This window comes from Peromyscus leucopus, chromosome 4, assembly GCF_004664715.2.
Source record: "Peromyscus leucopus breed LL Stock chromosome 4, UCI_PerLeu_2.1, whole genome shotgun sequence".
Taxonomy (NCBI): domain Eukaryota; kingdom Metazoa; phylum Chordata; class Mammalia; order Rodentia; family Cricetidae; genus Peromyscus; species Peromyscus leucopus.
The window spans coordinates 14587171-14605012 of record NC_051066.1 but is presented as its reverse complement, the minus strand read 5'-3'; the positions used below and the strand labels follow the sequence as shown (position 1 = coordinate 14605012).

Genomic DNA, 17842 nt, shown 5'->3' with positions numbered 1-17842 from the left:
ACAAACAAAAGCCACATACAGCAGTGTACTCAATAATCCAATGTTGGGAAAACTAAGATAGGAGGGATCTCTGAGGTAAGATGGTCAGCCAGCCTAGACTAACTGGTGAGCTCTAGGCCAATAAGAAACTCTTTCTCAACAAAGTAAATGGCTTCTGAGGAACAACCCCCAAGGCTGACCCTCTGGCCTCCACATGCATACAAGCACACACACACACACACTCTCTCTCTCTCTCTCTCTCTCTCTCTCTCTCTCTCTCTCTCTCTCTCTCTCTCTCAAAGCTGTACATACGGTAGTAGAAAGCATAGAATGCACAACCCTGGATTCAATCCTCTCTACTGAAAAAGAAAATGAGTGACAAGGCAGCTTAGATTTGCTTTGACGTAATCCATAAAGGAAACATGGGCAGAGACAGCTGACAGCAGTCTGGTAGGCACCCAGGAGCCCTAGCAGCAACTTGGCTCTCAGCTCACTGCTCAAAGTTGCTGAATGTTTCTCTTACTTTTTTTTGAGATAGGATCTTATGCAACCCATTCTGACCATGAACTTTCTATGTAGCTGAGGATGGCCCTGAACCCCTGATCCTGACAAATTTCAATAATAAAATTTTTCTCTTGGCCTGGGTATGGCTCAGTGGTAGATAGAGTATGTGCTTTTCATGTTCGTGGCCCTAGGTTCAATGCCCTGCATTGGTGCTTCAAATTGCCAGCTGAGCTTAGGCCCTGAGAATTGGAGCTCACTGATTAGTCGAGGCTGGCCAGTCACCAAACCCCAGGGACCTCCTGTCTCTGCTTCTCTAACACTGAGATTACAGGAGTATGCTGCCATCCCTGGCTTTTTTGGATGGGTTCTGGGGAAACCAGAGTCACAGGCAGAAGATACACTTGTCCCAACACACTCAGGCAACAAGGACAAAGCTTTGTCTCCCCAACAGCCCCAGCAGACACAATCCAAATACTTCAGCATTTACTCAACCAGAATTCAAACTGAACATCTTTAGCAAATACAGTTGCCATAACTGATTTTTAAAAAAAATTTGTTTGTTTTGTTGTTTTTTGAGACAGGGTTTCTCTGTGTAGCCCTGACTGCCCTGGAACTCGATCTGTACACCAGGCTGGCCTTGAACTCAGAGATCACCCTGCTTCTGCATCCTGAGTGCTGGAATTAAAAGCATAAGCCACTTGGCCAAGGGCAGGCAGTTCAGACAGGGTATTGTATGTAACCTTGGCTGGTCTGGAACTCACTATGTAGACCAGACTGACCTCAAACTCCTCATAGAGATGAACCTGCTTCTGCCTCCCAAGTGCTGGGATTACACCATACCTAGCTTAGATTTTTTTTTTTTTTTTAATTATATATATATAGGTGTTTTGCCCACATCTGACTATGTACCATGTGTGCATAGTGCCCAAGGAGGCCGGAAAAGAGCACTGGATCCTTTGGAACTTGAACTGAGGCAGTTATAAGCTGTCATGGGGCTGCTGGGACTTGAACTCAGATCCTCCACAAGAGCAGCCAGTGCTCTTAACCACAGAGCCAACACTCTAGCACCATAACTGAATTTCTTAAGAACACATAATTGTGGGGCTGGAAAGATGACTCCAAGTTAGGAGCACTTGCTGCTCTTGCAGAGGACCCAGGTTCTATCCCCAGGACCCACATGACGGCTCACAACCAACCTTAACTCTAGTTCTAGGGATCCGGTGCCTTCTTCTAGTTCCTCTTTGGGAACAAGGCACACATGTGATGCATATACACACATGAAGATAAAACACACAAAATAAAAAAATTTAAAAGAAGAATATTCAGGGCCGGGCGTGGTGGCGCACGCCTTTAATCCCAGCACTCGGGAGGCAGAGCCAGGCGGATCTCTGTGAGTTCGAGGCCAGCCTGGGCTACCAAGTGAGCTCCAGGAAAGGCGCAAAGCTACACAGAGAAACCCTGTCTCGAAAAAACCAAAAAAAAAAAAAAGAAGAATATTCAACTAGGCCATGCACACTGACACACCTGTCTCCCAATGTGCTTGCTTCCTAATATTTGTAGTCCTAGCTGGTCTGGAACTTACTATGTAGAGACCAGGCTTGCCTTGAACTCACAGAGATCTGCCAGGCTTTGTTTTCCCTAATGCAGAAATACTGGTATGCAGCACCACGCCTTGCCCTTTGAGAGAGCAGATTTGAACAGGGCTTTCAATCCATCTTCAGAACAACAGGCATCACCATAAAGGAAAAACAAAGCCAAAGGCTAAGCAGGATTTTTCTCCAACTTTCCAAACATTTTAAATAATTCAAACTATTAAAAAGAAAAAGTTTTACTCACAGTCTTAGTTTTCAGTGAAAACCAAGAAATAAACAAGCCAGGTGGTGGCGGCACATGCCTTTAATCCCAGCACTCAGGAGGCAGAGCCAGGTGGATCTCTGTGAGTTCGAGGACAGCCTGGTCTACAGAGTGAGATCCAGGACAGGCATCAAAACAACAGAGAAACCCTGTCTCGGAATAAAAAAAAAAAAAAAAGAAACAAACAGATGTGTGACAGGCAGGAGAGACAGGATCATCTGCAAAGGTGGTAACGACTACACACAGAGTATGTAATTTCTGGTCTGGTCTGTGACATTTGCTACCAGTGAGAAGTTTTTATCAATAAAATCAGCTAAGGCAGAGCTGTGCCTGCCCTCCCACGTGACCAAACCCAACTCATCTCAGGGACTTTCCAGAGCTCTCAAAGGGTGCAGCCAGGGACTTTCCAGCCTGCATGCCTGTAAAGCCACATGGCACCAAGCCCAAAGCCTGGCTGCAGTCCCTGGCCGTCAGTCAGAGGCCCACACAGCCACTGACCTCTAGTACCACAGGCCTGGAGGCAACAGAAATCCCAGAGGAATCTTGAGCCTAACAGAGCTGGGAACTATTTTCCATCTGCCCCAGGGATCTCTCAAGCACCTTCAAGGGCAATAGGTTATACGGGGCCCCCATGCTCTACACCCACATTTTCCTGCATCCACCCTATTTCCCTAGGGGCCATCTCTTTCTGAGACAGCACTAGGCATTTCACTTTAAGAAGATACTGTGGACTATGGCTCCTGATCAGGCCCTGACACCATGCTAGAAAAGAAGACCATAGTTTCTTGTTCACCCAAGGGAAGCCCAAACTGCTCAGCTTGCAAAATGAAACCCAAAGCCCGAGATCACAAAGTGTAATCAATCAACAGGACATGGGACACGTAGCCAGACCCATGACAGACCACAGGAGAGAGGAGGTCTCACTAAGCAGCCCAGGCTACCCTTGAACACATGATTCTCCCGTCTTAGCCTCACAAGAACTAGGATTAGATGTGCATCACCATGTCTAGCTGAGACAAAGCCTTTTTGAAGGTTGGTGACTGAGCCATCAAAGAGGAATGAGTAACCTGGTGGACTGGAGTGGCCTACCTAACCACCTGACCTCTGTGATGCAGGTTTAACAGAAGATGTCCAAAGGTGACATGAGGCTCACATTAGTGCTCCCACTACATTCGTATACACCATCAGTATACCACCATTCGTACACTGCCTCTGCTACTGGCCTTTTAGATGTCTTTCCATGACCATGTAACAAACACACCCCCTTTTTTTTGGGTGGGGGTTGAGACAGGGTTTCTCTATGTAGCTTTGCACCTTTCCTGGAACTCACTCTGTAGCCCAGGCTGGCCTCAAACTCACGGAGATCGCCTGCTCTGCCTCCTGAGTTCTGGGAGTAAAGGCATGTGCCACCACCACCCGACTACAAATATACCCTTTACTTGAACAACTTCCCTCTGAGGTAGCCATGGTAGTGCTTGCCTTTAATCCCAGTACTCAGGAGGCAGGCAGATCTCTGTGAATCTCTGGATAACCAAGGCTATAGAGACCAACCCTGTCTAAAAAAAAAAAAAACAGAAAACAAATAAGAAAAAGGAAAACCCTTGTGGGTATAACATACAACACAGAATCTCATTGACTTTAGAAGCTGCAGTTTCCAACAGCCAATGTGATGCTACCCTGACGCTAGCTCCTTACTTAAGGTACCTCCAATTCCACATACCTCTGGGGTGAGAAGGAAACTGAGACATGGAAAGAAGTGACAAGCTCTGTGGTACAGGCCTGTGCTGCACTATCTGGGTTTCAGAAAGAGTACTCTTTAAAAAAATAAAATAAAGAGACAAAAACAAAGGATTCTCTAAGTATGGCCTAGATTACAGGCATGTGGTACCATACTCATATAAGGGAACACTTTCTAAGGAGCAATTCTTTTTTCACATACTTAGTCAGGCCAGTCCCAGCAGGAGTAGAGAATAGCTTCCCTGAGAACTGTTTTGTAGGGCCTGGAAAGATGGCTCAAAGGTTAAGATCACTGATTGCTCTTCCAGAGGACCTAGGTTCAATTCCTAGCACCTACAAAGCAGCTCACAACTATCTGTAACTCCAGTTCCAAGGGTCTAACACATTCACAGACATACATGCATGAAAAACACAAATGCATATAAAATAAAAATAAACGAATCGTTAAAAAAAAAAAAAAAAAAAAAAAGCGTCATGAAGCATGAAGTAGAACTCCCCAAAGCCCACTGCTGAAGATTCAGCCACCAGGTCTGAACAGAAATGTCTCTCTACCTCATATTCCTTCAAGGTTCCTTTCCAGGTGCATCCATCATTGGGACAGACAGCTGGTAGGCTCTCCACCTCCCTGCGGGCAGCATTATCTGGAAAGGCCTGGAACAGGAACGTCCTTGGGTTACACCTTCTCCCAGCACCCTACTGCCTATGAAGCAACATCTAGATCAGAGACCCTACCCAAAACAACCTGTGCCACCCTCCTGAGCCAGCACATGAAGCAGAAGATAACTAAGGACCAGCTAAGCCATGTTTCCCAACCTTCCCCTCCTCCCGCCCAAACAGTCACGAGGCCACTTCTAGCTCCCAACTTCTCATTCTGTTACCAATGTTACTAAACAAGATTTCTAAATATTTTCTGTTCATTTTAGCTTGTTTAGCTCAATACAGTGTACTTACCGAACTACTCTCTAAAATAGAAATGCCTTCTTCATACAGGCCTTCATGGACACAGGCTGCACAATTCTGAGGCCCAGAGCTGGTGGGAACAGAGGAAACAGAAAACCCCACTGCAAAACTTGTAACATGGATTAACTGAGCACTGCCTGCTCAGCCCACAACCCCGCTCCACGCCACTCATTCTTAATTTTTCTCATCTTGATCAATAAGTATATCAACTGCACAATATTTTAAAAATTCACAAATGAGAGGATTCAAACGTGGAAAAGGGTATCGGGACTCGAACTTGCAAGGCCGACTCATGTCTTCCTTTTTTCTTTTTGAATGTGTGACATCAGGAATTGAGGTATGGCTTCACGAATGCCACGTAAGTGCTTTATCACGGAGCCTCAACTCCAGCCCCATTCCTTCCACTTGGGAACAAGGCACTGGCTCTCTGAAAAACCTGACACTGAAACACGTGGGTGTGTTTATCTTCTCCACAGGCACTGCTGCTGCCCTTCCATACCACTGCACAGTGACACACGTCAGCCACCCACATGGCATTCAACCTATCTACCCAGAGCAGCCTAAGAGAGCTATAATCCTCACACTAAACTTTCCAATGTCTGTGAAACCAACAATGATGTATTATGCTTAATCTCCCACGTCCAAAAATAATATTCTAATATATAGCCTGTGTTCCCATGTGTGCGTGCATGTATGTGTTCATGTGTGAACACAGGTGCATACATGTGTATGTGGAAGCCAGGGGTCAAACATCAGGTATTCCTCCTCAGTACCATCCACCTTTTTCAGACAGAACTCCCACAGTGCCCAGCACACGCAGGTTTATTGGGCTAGGCTAAGCAATGAGCCCCAAGACTCCTCCCGTCTGCAGACATATGATGTGATTACAAATGCACATTACCATGCCCTAGCTTTCACACAGGTGGAGGAGATCACACTCACTGTACAGCAAGCACTTTACCATCTGTCTATCCAGCTCCACTGTCATGTTTTTCATTTTCAATTGCATTTTTAAAATTGATTGTGTATGTAAACATGTACCAAGGTGTGCAGGTAGAGGTCAGAGGACAACTTCTGGGAGTTTAGCTCCCTCCTTTCACTCTGTGTGGCCTCTGGGCTCAAACTCAGGTCCTCAGGCTTGGCAGCAAGTGCCTGAACCCACTGAACCATCGCTCGGACTTTCGATGTTATTTTTGTTTTGTTTTGTTTTTTTCAGAGCTGAGGACCGAACCCAGGGCCTTGCGCTTGCTAGGCAAGCACTCTACCACTGAGCTAAAACCCCAAGCCCTTGTTATTTTTTGAGACATAGATCTGAGGTTGGTTTTGAACTTACTATGTAGCCAATGATGACTTTGAACTTCTGATCTTCCAGTCCCTATCTCCCAAGAGTTGGGAACAAGAATATACTACTATACCTTGCTATGATCAATTCTGAATTCTTTTGTGTGTGTGTGTGTGTGTGTGTGTGTGTAGCTGAGGATCGAACCCAGGGCCTTGCGCTTGCTAGGCAAGCACTACCACTGAGCTAAGTCCCCCAACCCCCCCCCCCTTTTTGAGACAAAGTCTACGTAGCCCTTGAACTCACCTGTAGACTAGGCTGGCCTTGAATTCACAAAGATCCTTCTGCTTGTGCCTCCTGAGTGCTGGGGCTACAGGACTGTTCACCACACCCAGCTATAATCAATGTTCTTAAATGGTGGATTTTACATTCTTGGTTTGGGCTAAGCCTCCAGAATCCAAGGAGGATTTGTACTGGTAACCACTATTCTAGACAGTGCAATCTAACATCAGAGCCACCCACTCGCCCCTGCACACCTGAGGATGCTGGTCAGGCAGAAGGAACAGTAGCGGTGACCACACTGGGCCTGGAAGGGCCTCCGCAAGATGTTTCTGCAGGCTGAGCACAGGTACTTGGCTTCTAACTTGGTCCCCAGGAGGGTCTTGGAGAAGCCGGGCTGCAGCAGGTCTAGGGAGCCGGGGGGAGTCACACTGGCTGCAGCCATGTGAGTTATAACCCCACACGCCACAAAGCCCTAAAGAAAAACACAGACCATATCACACCTCAGTTCAGAATAATCCTCTAAAGCAGTGGTTCTCAACCTTCTTAACGCTTCAGTCCTTTAATACAGTTCCTCATGTGTGGTGACCCCAACCATAAAATTATCTTCGCTGCTACTTCATAGTTGTACTTTTGTTACTGTTATGAATCGTAATATAAATATCTGTTTTCTGATGGTCTTAGGCAACCCTTGTGAGTAGTTCCACCTCCAAATGGGTCACAACCCACAGGTTGAGAAGGACTGCTCTAGAGGGAAAAGGAAGGTGATGGAGTCTACTTCACATGGTGAGGTGCCTGGGTCACTACACTGACCTTGAAAGAGGATCTAAGAAACAAGATTTAGGAGTTCTGGGAAGGCTTGAAGATAGGCCAAATACATCTCCTGCTACAAATGTGGGAAGAGATGTCAGCAGGGGTGACAGGGACCTGGTGGCACCCACAGTTACTACCCAACCCATGAACTTCCTACCTTCTGGCATCAAACCAATCCTGGCTGGAGCACTTCCTGCTGAAACTAATAGTGTCTTCCATCTATACCCATGGTCCCTACGCTAAGCATGGTTTAAGCTGGTGGACAGCTTCCTTAGGTCCTAACAGCACCCGGCGGTGGACATACCTGGGCTTAGGTGTTGATCACTGTGCTCCCTAACTGCTACCAGTTCTCCACACACTGCAGTGAGCCCACAGCCCGCAGAGCCCCTCGTCTAGATCTGACACCTGCCATCCTCACCAAGATGTTTCCCTCAAAATCAACTACAGCCCATTTCCCTGCCCTCCTCCCAGCATCACCCACCATACCAGAAGAGCCCCTCTGCCCACTCCATCCTGCTTTCCTGTTCTATCAACTCTGGCTCTTCTTGCACCCCAGGCTCTTCCTTCATCCTCCAGCACAGCAGCCTCTAATGGGTTCCCTCAAAAGAGCAGGCTAGTCCCAATGAGGGCAAAGAGGTCTGGGGTGAGGGGTGGGAGGACGTGGGCATGGACTCCCAGGGTCTTCGCTGCCAAGAAGGGGTTCAGTTTCAGAAGGGGAGCTTAAGGAAAAAGTGGGTTATGTGCCCTGGGATACAGATTAAGAAGTGTGTGGTAACTGAGATGTACTGGAGGCAGGAAGGCCATAAGCAGCAGGAGTAGCAACATTCCCCGAGTCCTCTCTTCCCAGCAAACCCGTCATGTTTCATTTAATTAACAAATCACCTCTTAGAACCATTCCCACATTTAAATCCCAGAGGCAGTTCTCCGGCTCCAGGACAAGGGCAGCATTGGTTGCCTCCCACAAACGCTGCTGGCCCACTGACTTGCCTGCCCTGCTGTCTTGTCCCCCAAAGCCTTGGGGCACTCACATCCCGCATGAACAAGGCCCCATCAAGCAGTCAAGCACTGGTGGAAGGCTGCAGTGAGAAAACCAGAGTGTGGGTCTAGTGCCCCATTGTAAGTCACCTGGTTCTAGGTCTACTGGCCTGCAAAAATGAGGACTGGCCAGTCTGCCAAGGCCCTCCCTCCTCTTTCCTGCCAAATGCCCTCAGGATTACTTGCTTTTCTCCAGGGACTCATCAAGCCCATGGGTTCTGAGCCCACTCCTTGGCCACCTCTTGGTCAATCCTGCTAATTCTGCCTCCTCTGATGGACACCTATACCAAACACCATCCCCCCCGCAGTGTCGAGCCACACTCGGAAGAGGGACACCTGCACAACCCCTCCACTGACTATGCCGATTCCACTGCTTCTTCCTGCTGCTCCCAAACACTCCTGCCCTAGACCCTCCTTCAAACTCAATGTCACTTGCCTCTGCCGGTAATCAGGTGCTCAGAGTCCCAAGAGACCACAGAGACCCAGGCACCAACAGGACATGCCTGGGTTATACACCAGCATGGCCTTTCAAAGCAAAATTCATTATCAAGATGACTGTTCCTGACAAGCAGCTTACTAACCTTTCAAGCACACCTTGATTGTGATTACACATATTAAAACAACCCCACGCCATTCACGCACCAGGGACAGCTGTCACCTGCCACCTTCTTCTCCTTCAACCAGTGGTTTTCAGATGACAGGCACCAGTATGACTGGTTTCTGGGAACCAACCCTCGGCTGAGGGTGTTGAGTTCAGAAGCAGGAGTCCTGTTAGGACAAAGCCTAGCAGCCTGCAGAGCTTTCACGGAACTCCTCCGTGCTGTCTGCATGTCTCCGCACATGTCCCCTGTGTACCTAGATGGGTAACTTAAGAGAGAGCCCAAGCACAAGGCACTTTAACCCAGCACACTTGAAATCTAGGACAAGTAAGTACACACAGCTACTGCATCACAAACAGCATGTCATCTCCCCCGATCACCTCTGGGAAACATTAGCACCACAATGACCCCACACTCTCATGGGTATGCTTTACCAAAGAGGCACATGGGTGTCTAAGGCAGTGACTCCCGAAGGGGACCTGGCAGGACAGAGATGAGAGCTTCTATATGGAGCACCAGGACAAAGCTGTTGAGTGTCCCTAACCTGCAGGACACAGCTCACCCAGACCCACATTCACTCAATTCTTCTGCATATACAATCTAATGACTCTTCCATCCAAGTTCACAGAGCACATGTATAACCTCCATCTACTCTAAGCACCCAACAGGGCGGATAGCCCTGGGCAGGAGGGCAAACCTGACTCTGTCCCTTTCTCTGAGGTGGATGCTTCTCCTTGTATCACACGTGCGTCTGCTCTGTCGAGGAAACTCAGTGAGACATCACATCAACAACGAATGAACTAAAACAAAAACCCCAGCTGGCACAAAACAACCAGAGACATGAATGTAGGACAGGTTTCATAGGGAGTACTTCTGAGCTGTGTGTGGAGCACCAGTAATCAGAAGGCTTTTAAAATAGACACAAATTGTCAAAGAACCAAGTAATTCAATTAACAAAGTGTAGGGCTGAAGAGATGGCTCAGCAGTTAGGAGTCTTGCTGCTCCTCCAGAGGACCAGAGTTTGGTTCCCAGCACCCACAAGGGTAATCAACAACCCACCTGTAACTCCAGTTCCAGGGGACCCAATGCCCTCATCTGGGCTCTGCAGACACTGTACACAAGCGCTGCACAGACATCATGCAGATAAACACCAGTTCACATAAAATAAAGATAAAAATTTTAATAACTTTAATTAAAAATTTGGGAGTGGTTGTGGTTTTGAGACAGAGTTTCTCCATGTAGCCTTGGTTGTCCCGGAACTCCCTATGTAGATCCGCCTCCCTCTGCCCCCAAGTGCTGGGATTAAAGGGGTACACTACCACTGCATGACTAAGTAAAACATGCTTTAATTAAAAAAAGGCCACAACACACAGCAGGGCTTTAGCCTCCCCATCTATCCTTCTCTCAGATATGCCCCTCAGTATCTCTTCTCCTGTTTCAGTCTCACATACCTGGCAACACAGATTTAGATTTAAATGACACACACACAACACACACACACACACACACACACACACACACACACACACCCCTCAACACTCAAACATAACAAATGGATAGCTCCAGCCCTGACCGCATAGCTTCCCTCCTGCCACTGTGGCCTCCTGGGAGCCAGAGGGACCTTTACCACAGCATGAAGTCTGGGCCTCTACTCAGCTCAGAACGTCAGTGCTTTCCCAGCTCTGGTCATGAAACCTAAAGCTGCCCAACTGCACCTGTCTTCCCTACCCCCGGCTCCCAACAGTTCCTACAGGTCTGCACCATGCCCATCCTGCATGCCTTCCTCCCAGGACTGGCTGTCAGAAGGCAAGGAGTACAGAGCTAGAAAGAGGGAGGAGGGGCAGGCTTCTACAGCTCTCCCTCCTGGTAGCCGCTGGGGCAGCAGCCCTTCACTAATGGCTGCAGCCACATCAATAACTAGACAGCCAGCTCAGCTAGCTCTGGCACACAGCGGCACACAGCACACAATCCCACTTCGGTGACAACTGGTCCAGCCTGTCAAACTCACCTCCTCACCCAACCCATGCCCTCTGCTCTAAACAGAGCACCCCAACTCTGGGTCATGTGCCAAATTCCAAATCCTTGATTTTCTTGTGGTCAAGTATCCAGTCCCCATCCACCTCAATTACAACCTGCCCCAAGTACCAACTACACTGCCCACCTGGGTCCCAGATCCTCGGTACAGACAGCACTCATTGGGTCTCCTCCCCATGGACAGGAGCAGGATGAGCACAGTACTCAGTGATGTGATGGATGCCCAGTGTGGCATCCAGGTGGAGCCTCCACCAACTGTAAAAGGGCAGGCCAGTAAACAGGGAGGAAGACGTCCAACGTAAGCCTTGAAGCTGCACACCTCATCTCTGGGATAATCTGTAGAACCTATGGGCAACTTTTTTCTTCTTCTCCAGGTTATCTTGTCCATGCCTGTACAAGCTCACAACTTCCCATGGAACCCACCTGCCAAGCCATTCTCACAATTTATGTAACGACCACACAGGAAGTGGGGGCCTGGCATCCCACTGTCAAGAAGGATCCCCAAGGAGTGAGGTGAGAGGGAGAAAGCACTTCCTTCTTGGAAGGCCTTTTCTAAGCGGACTGCCGCGGTTCCCGTGCGCAGCCCAGCCTGCTACTCCTTTATGGGTGCAGGAGGAATCACAGCCCAGCGATTCCTAGGGGGCTCTGACGGAAAGCGCCCAATGTGCTGCAGCCCAGGAGCCAGAAGACCTTCACTCTAGACCTTTCCAAGCTCCCATGGGCCATCAGGTGTGTGGAGGAACTGAGGCCCAAGCCCTGCCCCACGATGACCAGCCAACAGGAAAGAATAACAGGGTTCCTGGCAGCCTGCACTGTCAGAGAATAGTCTGTCCAGTTCTGGGGTGAGGGTGGGGGGCGCTAGGGGGTCCCAGGAAAAGAAACAGCAGCTACATAAGCACCTCCCAGACCTGCCCAGCAGTTCAGACCAGGGAGACACTACCGCTGGAAGCACTCAGCCTTCCAGCTACGCACACAAGGCTTGATAAAGAACTACCCTTGAGCCAGGCGGTGGTGGTGCAAACCTTTAATTTCAGCACTTGGGAGGCAGAGGCAGGAAGAAGATCTCTTCTGAGTTCGAGGCCAACCTGGTCTACAGAGCTAGTTCTAGGACAGCCAGGGCCACACAGAGAAACCCTGTCTCGAAAAAAACAAAAGCAAGCAAACAAACAAAACAGCCCTCGAGCTTGTGCTTTTGTTAAAACTCCAAAGTGCTTATAAATGCTGTGATACGCAAAGTGTGCAGCAATAAAGCTAAGTTTTTAAAGACTTCAACACCAATTCAGGATTGGTTGGGGCCTCCACCCGGTAACAGTAACTTTGGGTCATTAAATATCACAGGCATGGGGCACTCTGGCAAGGCCCAAGAGTAACCTCTCTGGGCGACTGGTAGCCAGGAACAGAGGACTTCTAGCTAGTGAGCTGCACGCAAGACGACCTTGCACTGTGCCCAAGGGGCCGAAAGTTTCCTGAGTCCCTCAACTCTGTGCTTCTTCGACTTTAGGGCCAGCAAGGAGTATGCCTTTGGGTTCTAATCAACCTCATGTCCTCACTACCTACTTGGGGCTTCGTGTCCATCGTGAAGAGTACCCACCAGGTCCAACCTCCACTAAGCCACCAAGAGGGAAGGGGGCCTAGAAGGAGGGGGGAGTCCGTGGGTTGTGGAGTCGAGTGTCAAGAGTCCGAAAAGGCGACGCCTGAGTCCTGGGAGTGTCAGACCTAATCTGACCCCACAGGTCCAAAAGCCGAAGCCTTTGGTGGGGAGGTGGGCGGTAAAGTGGCCTGGGAGACCAGGTGTTCGCACAAGAGCAGCCACCCTCGAGCCAGCAGGGCACAAGCAGGGCTCGTGGGTCCCACAGCCGGGACCCCGGACCGAGATCCGGAGAATGGACCGTAGCGCCGAGACCCAGAGCCATCGCGCCTAGGGCCGCGTAGCCACGCACCGCTGCCGACGTCGCGAACTTTTCCGGCCCCCCTTCCGCCGACTTTCAGTTTCCGGCTCCGCAAACCCCCCCACTCCCGACGGCAGCCCCGCATCTGACCCCCGACCGCCACTCCCACCCCGCGCCTGACCCCGGCCCGACCCGCCGTGAGAGTCGACCCCCCGCTCAGATCCGCGCCGCCTCACCCAACGGTCTCCGCGCGCCCGGAACTCAGCGCCCGCCGGGAACCACCCCCGCTGCCGCGGCCCGCCCCGCCTGACGGACAGACGCACGAGCCTACCAGGAGCTCGCAGGGAGCGGCGGCAGGCGGCGATTTGTCAAATGGGCCTACCCTCTGACGGACGGAAGCAGGAACCTATCAGGAGCGAGCAGGGAGCCGCAGCGAGCGACGATTGGCCGGCGTCGCGCGGTGTGGTCCTAAGCTTGTTTCCCTGCTTCTTAGCAAAGTCGAGGAGGGGCTGATATGAGCTGCCATGGATTGGCATAGGCTCTCCTGGAACATTCGTGCTCCTAAGACATACCTGGTGCTCTGGAGATCAGAGGGTAAAGTCACTTGCCACTAAGCTTGATGACCCGAGTTCGGTCTCTGGGGTCCACATCAAGGAAGGAAAGCAAGGAATCGTACGTTATTTAATCACACACGCACACGCGGAATCTTTCATTTTTTAAAATGTGTATGAATGTTTGCCAGCATGTATGTATGCATGTGGGTGAATGGTGTCCTAAAGCCCAGAAGACAACAACGGATCCCTTGGAACTGGAGTTATAGACATTTACGAACTGCTGGGTGCTGGGAACTGAACCCAGCCAGTACTCTGCAAGAGCAACAGGTGGTCTTCACCATTGAGCCCTCTCTCTAGCCCCTCCTGTTTAATAGATCTCACCTGGAGGCTGGGGAAACGGATGGGCAAGAGTGCTTGCTGCCCAAGCGTGATGGACTGAGTTCAGATCCACACCCATGTCTCTTTAAAAAGCTGGGTGTGTATTATTCTTTCAGAAGAGATGGGATAGCTTAGTGTGGCTTGCTGGATGTCAACCTAGCTCCAGGTTCAGGGAGAAACCTCAAAGGAATAAGAAAGCTGTGGTGGCACATACCTTTAATCCTAGCACTTGGGAGGCAGGGGCAGGTGGATCTCTGAATTAGAGGCCTTGCTTGGTCTACAAAGTGAGTTCAAGAACAGCCAAAACTACACAGAGAAACCCTGTCTCGAACCCCCCACCCCACCCCCAAGGAGAGTGATAAAGCAGGATATCTAATGTTGTCTGGCCTTTGAATATGTGGTACATACACACACACACACACACACACACACACACATTACACACATACCATGTATACATAACACCACACACATATGTATACACACAAAATAATTAGATCTCACCAGTCTTCTACACCAGATATGTACAACCTGCTGCTTGCATCCCAGGATGGCCATGAATGCATCACAATGCTTGTAGATGTTATATCACAATGTCAAAAGGACGGACACTTCTGCACTGTACACTCCGAGTCCCATCTGTGTTCATTCTGTAACTGACTTTGAGAGATACTTGTGCCCTTCTCTTTGGCTATTAGACTCTTAATATACCCCAAGAAACTGAAATATTTTCCAGGAATCTCATGCAGGAGAAAGGAAAAGGCTGAAGCCTAGGCCAACCAAAGCAGAAACTTGTCTCCTGGAAAGAGATTTGCAGCTTCAGGCCATCTTGCAGGGTAGACGGGAGCTGAGACAATGAGATGGGTCAGTGATGGGCAAGACCACACTTTGACCCAGCCTACTTAGTGACTCACAACTCTGGACTCTACTTGAAGTTAAACTTCATGCAGGACCCTGAAGGTGGATGTGGGGGAGGCTGTGTCACTGGATCGCTTTTTTTTTAGACAGGGTTTCTCTGTGTAACAGCCATGGCAGTCCTGAAACTTGATCTGTAGACCAGACTGGCCTCAAACTCACAGAAATCCACCTGCTTCTGCCTCCTGAGTGCTGGGATTAAGGGTGTGCAACACCACCACCTGGCTTTTGTCTTTCTTTCTAATGTGGCCACATTGAATAAATCTTTTTTTGCTTTTCACTGGTGATTTTTCTCTTTGATTGGCTTATTGAGGACAAGTAACTGAGCATGGCTTGCTAGGGATGCCGGGACAGGCTCTGACCCTAATAACTACAGCAGCAATATCATGAAGACTGCAAGGACTGGGGAGCTGAAGGGAGTCCAGATGACATCCTGGTAACAAGGAGATCCCCTGCAGCTGTGAAAACTGTTTCAAGTAGGGGCTGCTGATCCGGCCACACTGACTGCACTCTTTGCTTGGTTAGGAGTTGGAATTCCCCTAACTGAATCAGGAATTCCACCAATAGGACAGCAAGGTGGTCCCTTTCTGATCAGACTCAGGCAGCCATTGGTCAGTTAGCTTCCTAGAGCCTGTTTGCCCCAAGCAGCCATGGGACTCACTCACACTAGTGAGTCCCCACTGCAGGGACTTCCTCAAGACCCCTAACTCAGCTCTACCAGTGTAAGGAGGTATTTCCTGCAGACTGCACCTGAGAGGCCTGAGGGTGTCCTGAGAAGCTAGCAGCCTAGCCTGAAAGTAGGCTCATTCACAGCAGAGCATCTTTTCCCTGAGGGCAAAATGCGTGTCTGTTCCATCCTCCAGGCCTCCCCTCACCCATATCTACCAACAATTTCACCAGCAAGACACTGCCCACTGCCCTTAATGGCAGCCGAATCAGAGATGGACATTACCATAGCAACCTTAACCGTAGTCTACTGCCCAATGCTGCCACCACAAGTGTGTCCCTTTAGACTTCTCTGCTTTTGAGATTTTGTGTGCACTTTTTGTGTTTTGGACTGGTGTGCAGAGTGTACAGAGTTAAACCAGGTCAAGAGATGGGAGGTGTCCTGAATGGGAAGTGGCCTCACTACTGCCCCACCCACAAGCACCGAACTGGGTGACATCTTGGGGACTCACCTCACTCACTGGCTGGGAAATGGGTGAGTCATTGTAATTGTTGGACAATTCAGGGGATTCCCATGTGGGTTCCTCCCTGCTAAAAAGAAAGCAAAAGTTACCCAGCAAGACAACCACTGAGGGCCAGGCAGAGATTGGGGGTGATCCTTGGGCAGTCTCAGGAGGACCGACACAGCACCTGCTCACTCCCTGAGTCCTGGGATCAGCCAAGAACCCCCTCTTCAGTAGAGCCTTTGGCTCTGCATGGGGCGCGGTGGCATTTGTGCTGAAGATGGCCGAGGTGACACATTGAAGCAGGTTGGGACCTCATGTGCTGACAGAGCTTGTTGGGGTGGACTGTGGTGATTGGACAGGAGAGTGTGTACCACAACGTGTGTGTGGAAGTCAGAGCACAACCTTGGGTGTCTTCCCTCACCTTCCACCTTGCAACAGGGTCTCTTGTTTGCCACTGCTAACTTAGACTGGGCTAGCTGGCTTGTAAGCTCCCAGCAATTTTCTTCACTCTGCCTCCTGTCTTGCCATAGGCATGCTGGGTCTACAGAGGTGAGCTACTGCATCTGGCTTTACATGTGTCCTGGTGATCCGGCTCTACTGAAGAGGCCCAGCCTGGCCACAACCCCTTGTACTAGGCTGTACCACACTCCCTGGACTTGGCTTGGGCCTTTTTCAGGCCTTGGAGAATCAGGTTAAAGCTGCTGACTTTCCTGGTGACCCTGGGGTCTCACGACCACAGACCCATCATCTGTACAAGATGTAATGGTAGCATTTCTGCACTGTGACCCATGTGGTTCAGGGCCCAGTTCCATCATTCACACTGGCTGGCTGTCAGATGTTGGGCAGAGCACACAGGTCTTCCTAGCTTCTCAGAGAACAGCAAGTATGCCACCTGCCGGCCAGAGAGGATACTGGAGTGGGAGCATTGTTGAAAGGACCGTGAACAGGAGGACCTTCTTGGCATCTGACAGGTGACTGGGACCCCACAGGGCAGGCTTACTGTTGTTACCCACACACCTGTACCAGCTCTGCTCCCACTCAGACTTAGCAACTAGAGTCACCTGCCCAAGGCCATGCAGCCACCTGTCTGTGGATGTATAGCTGTAATCTCAACACTCGAGATCCCAGGGGTTCCCTTCACCTGTGGCAGCCGGGTGTCCCTATCCCTCCATATCATATTCTCCATAGGTGTTCCTATTGTTGTAGGATGCTGTCCTCCAAGCATAGAAACCTTATCACGGGCTGGAGAGATGGCTCAGCGGTTAAGAGCACTGGCTGCTCTTCTAGAGTTCCTGAGTTCAATTCCCAGCAACCACATGGTGGCTCACAACGCTCCGTAATGAGGTCTGGTGCCCTCTTCTGGCCTACAGGTACACATGCAGGAAGAACACTGTATACATATAAATAAATAAATTTTTAAAAAAAAGAAAGAAAGAAACCTTATCACCTGCATCAGAAGCAGCTGTGACTATTCACAGGTGATCTTCAAGATCAGGACTATTGATATCCCTTCATAGAAGAATTGGGTGGGGATGGTCACAGGCCTGAGATCTCAGCCCCTCCTTCCTTCACCCTCTGCCAGATATATGCAATTCTGCCCCAGATATACGTAGTCTTTTGTTCTCAGGAGGTGCTAGGATATATAATGTGAAAGGTTAACTGAAAGGGAGACTCCATCTGTGCAGCTATAAGGAAGTTATTATCCGTGCTGGGTGAGACTTCGATAGCTGTTTTGGGATTTGCTCCCCTAAGTAACCACTCAGCTATGCTTTGTAAGTACCCAATAAACTCAATGGTTTGCCAAGTTGGACTTCAGTGGAATTGTACCTTCATCCCTTGTTGGTGCCTTATTTGGTATGAG

At 49.6% G+C, this 17842-nt stretch overlaps 1 protein-coding gene across 3 annotated transcripts in view; it reads right to left on the bottom strand.

Moving 5' to 3' along the window:
• Traf2 (TNF receptor associated factor 2) overlaps positions 1 to 13271 on the bottom strand; it is a 29374-nt gene extending 16103 nt beyond the window's left edge. Inside the window, exons 1-4 of one of the 3 annotated variants that reach the window (XM_028868770.2) lie at positions 13199 to 13271; positions 6850 to 7067; positions 5026 to 5104; positions 4627 to 4725 (exon numbers count right to left, since the gene is read on the bottom strand). In XM_028868770.2, coding sequence (XP_028724603.1) covers positions 4627 to 4725; positions 5026 to 5104; positions 6850 to 7037 — 366 coding nt within the window. In that variant the 5' untranslated portion in view covers positions 7038 to 7067; positions 13199 to 13271. Of the gene's footprint in view, positions 1 to 4626; positions 4726 to 5025; positions 5105 to 6849; positions 7068 to 9082; positions 10246 to 13198 lie in introns of those variants that run through there. The other 2 variants (XM_037204695.1, XM_037204694.1) reach the window with 2 other exon arrangements.
• Positions 13272 to 17842: the final 4571 nt, after the last annotated feature.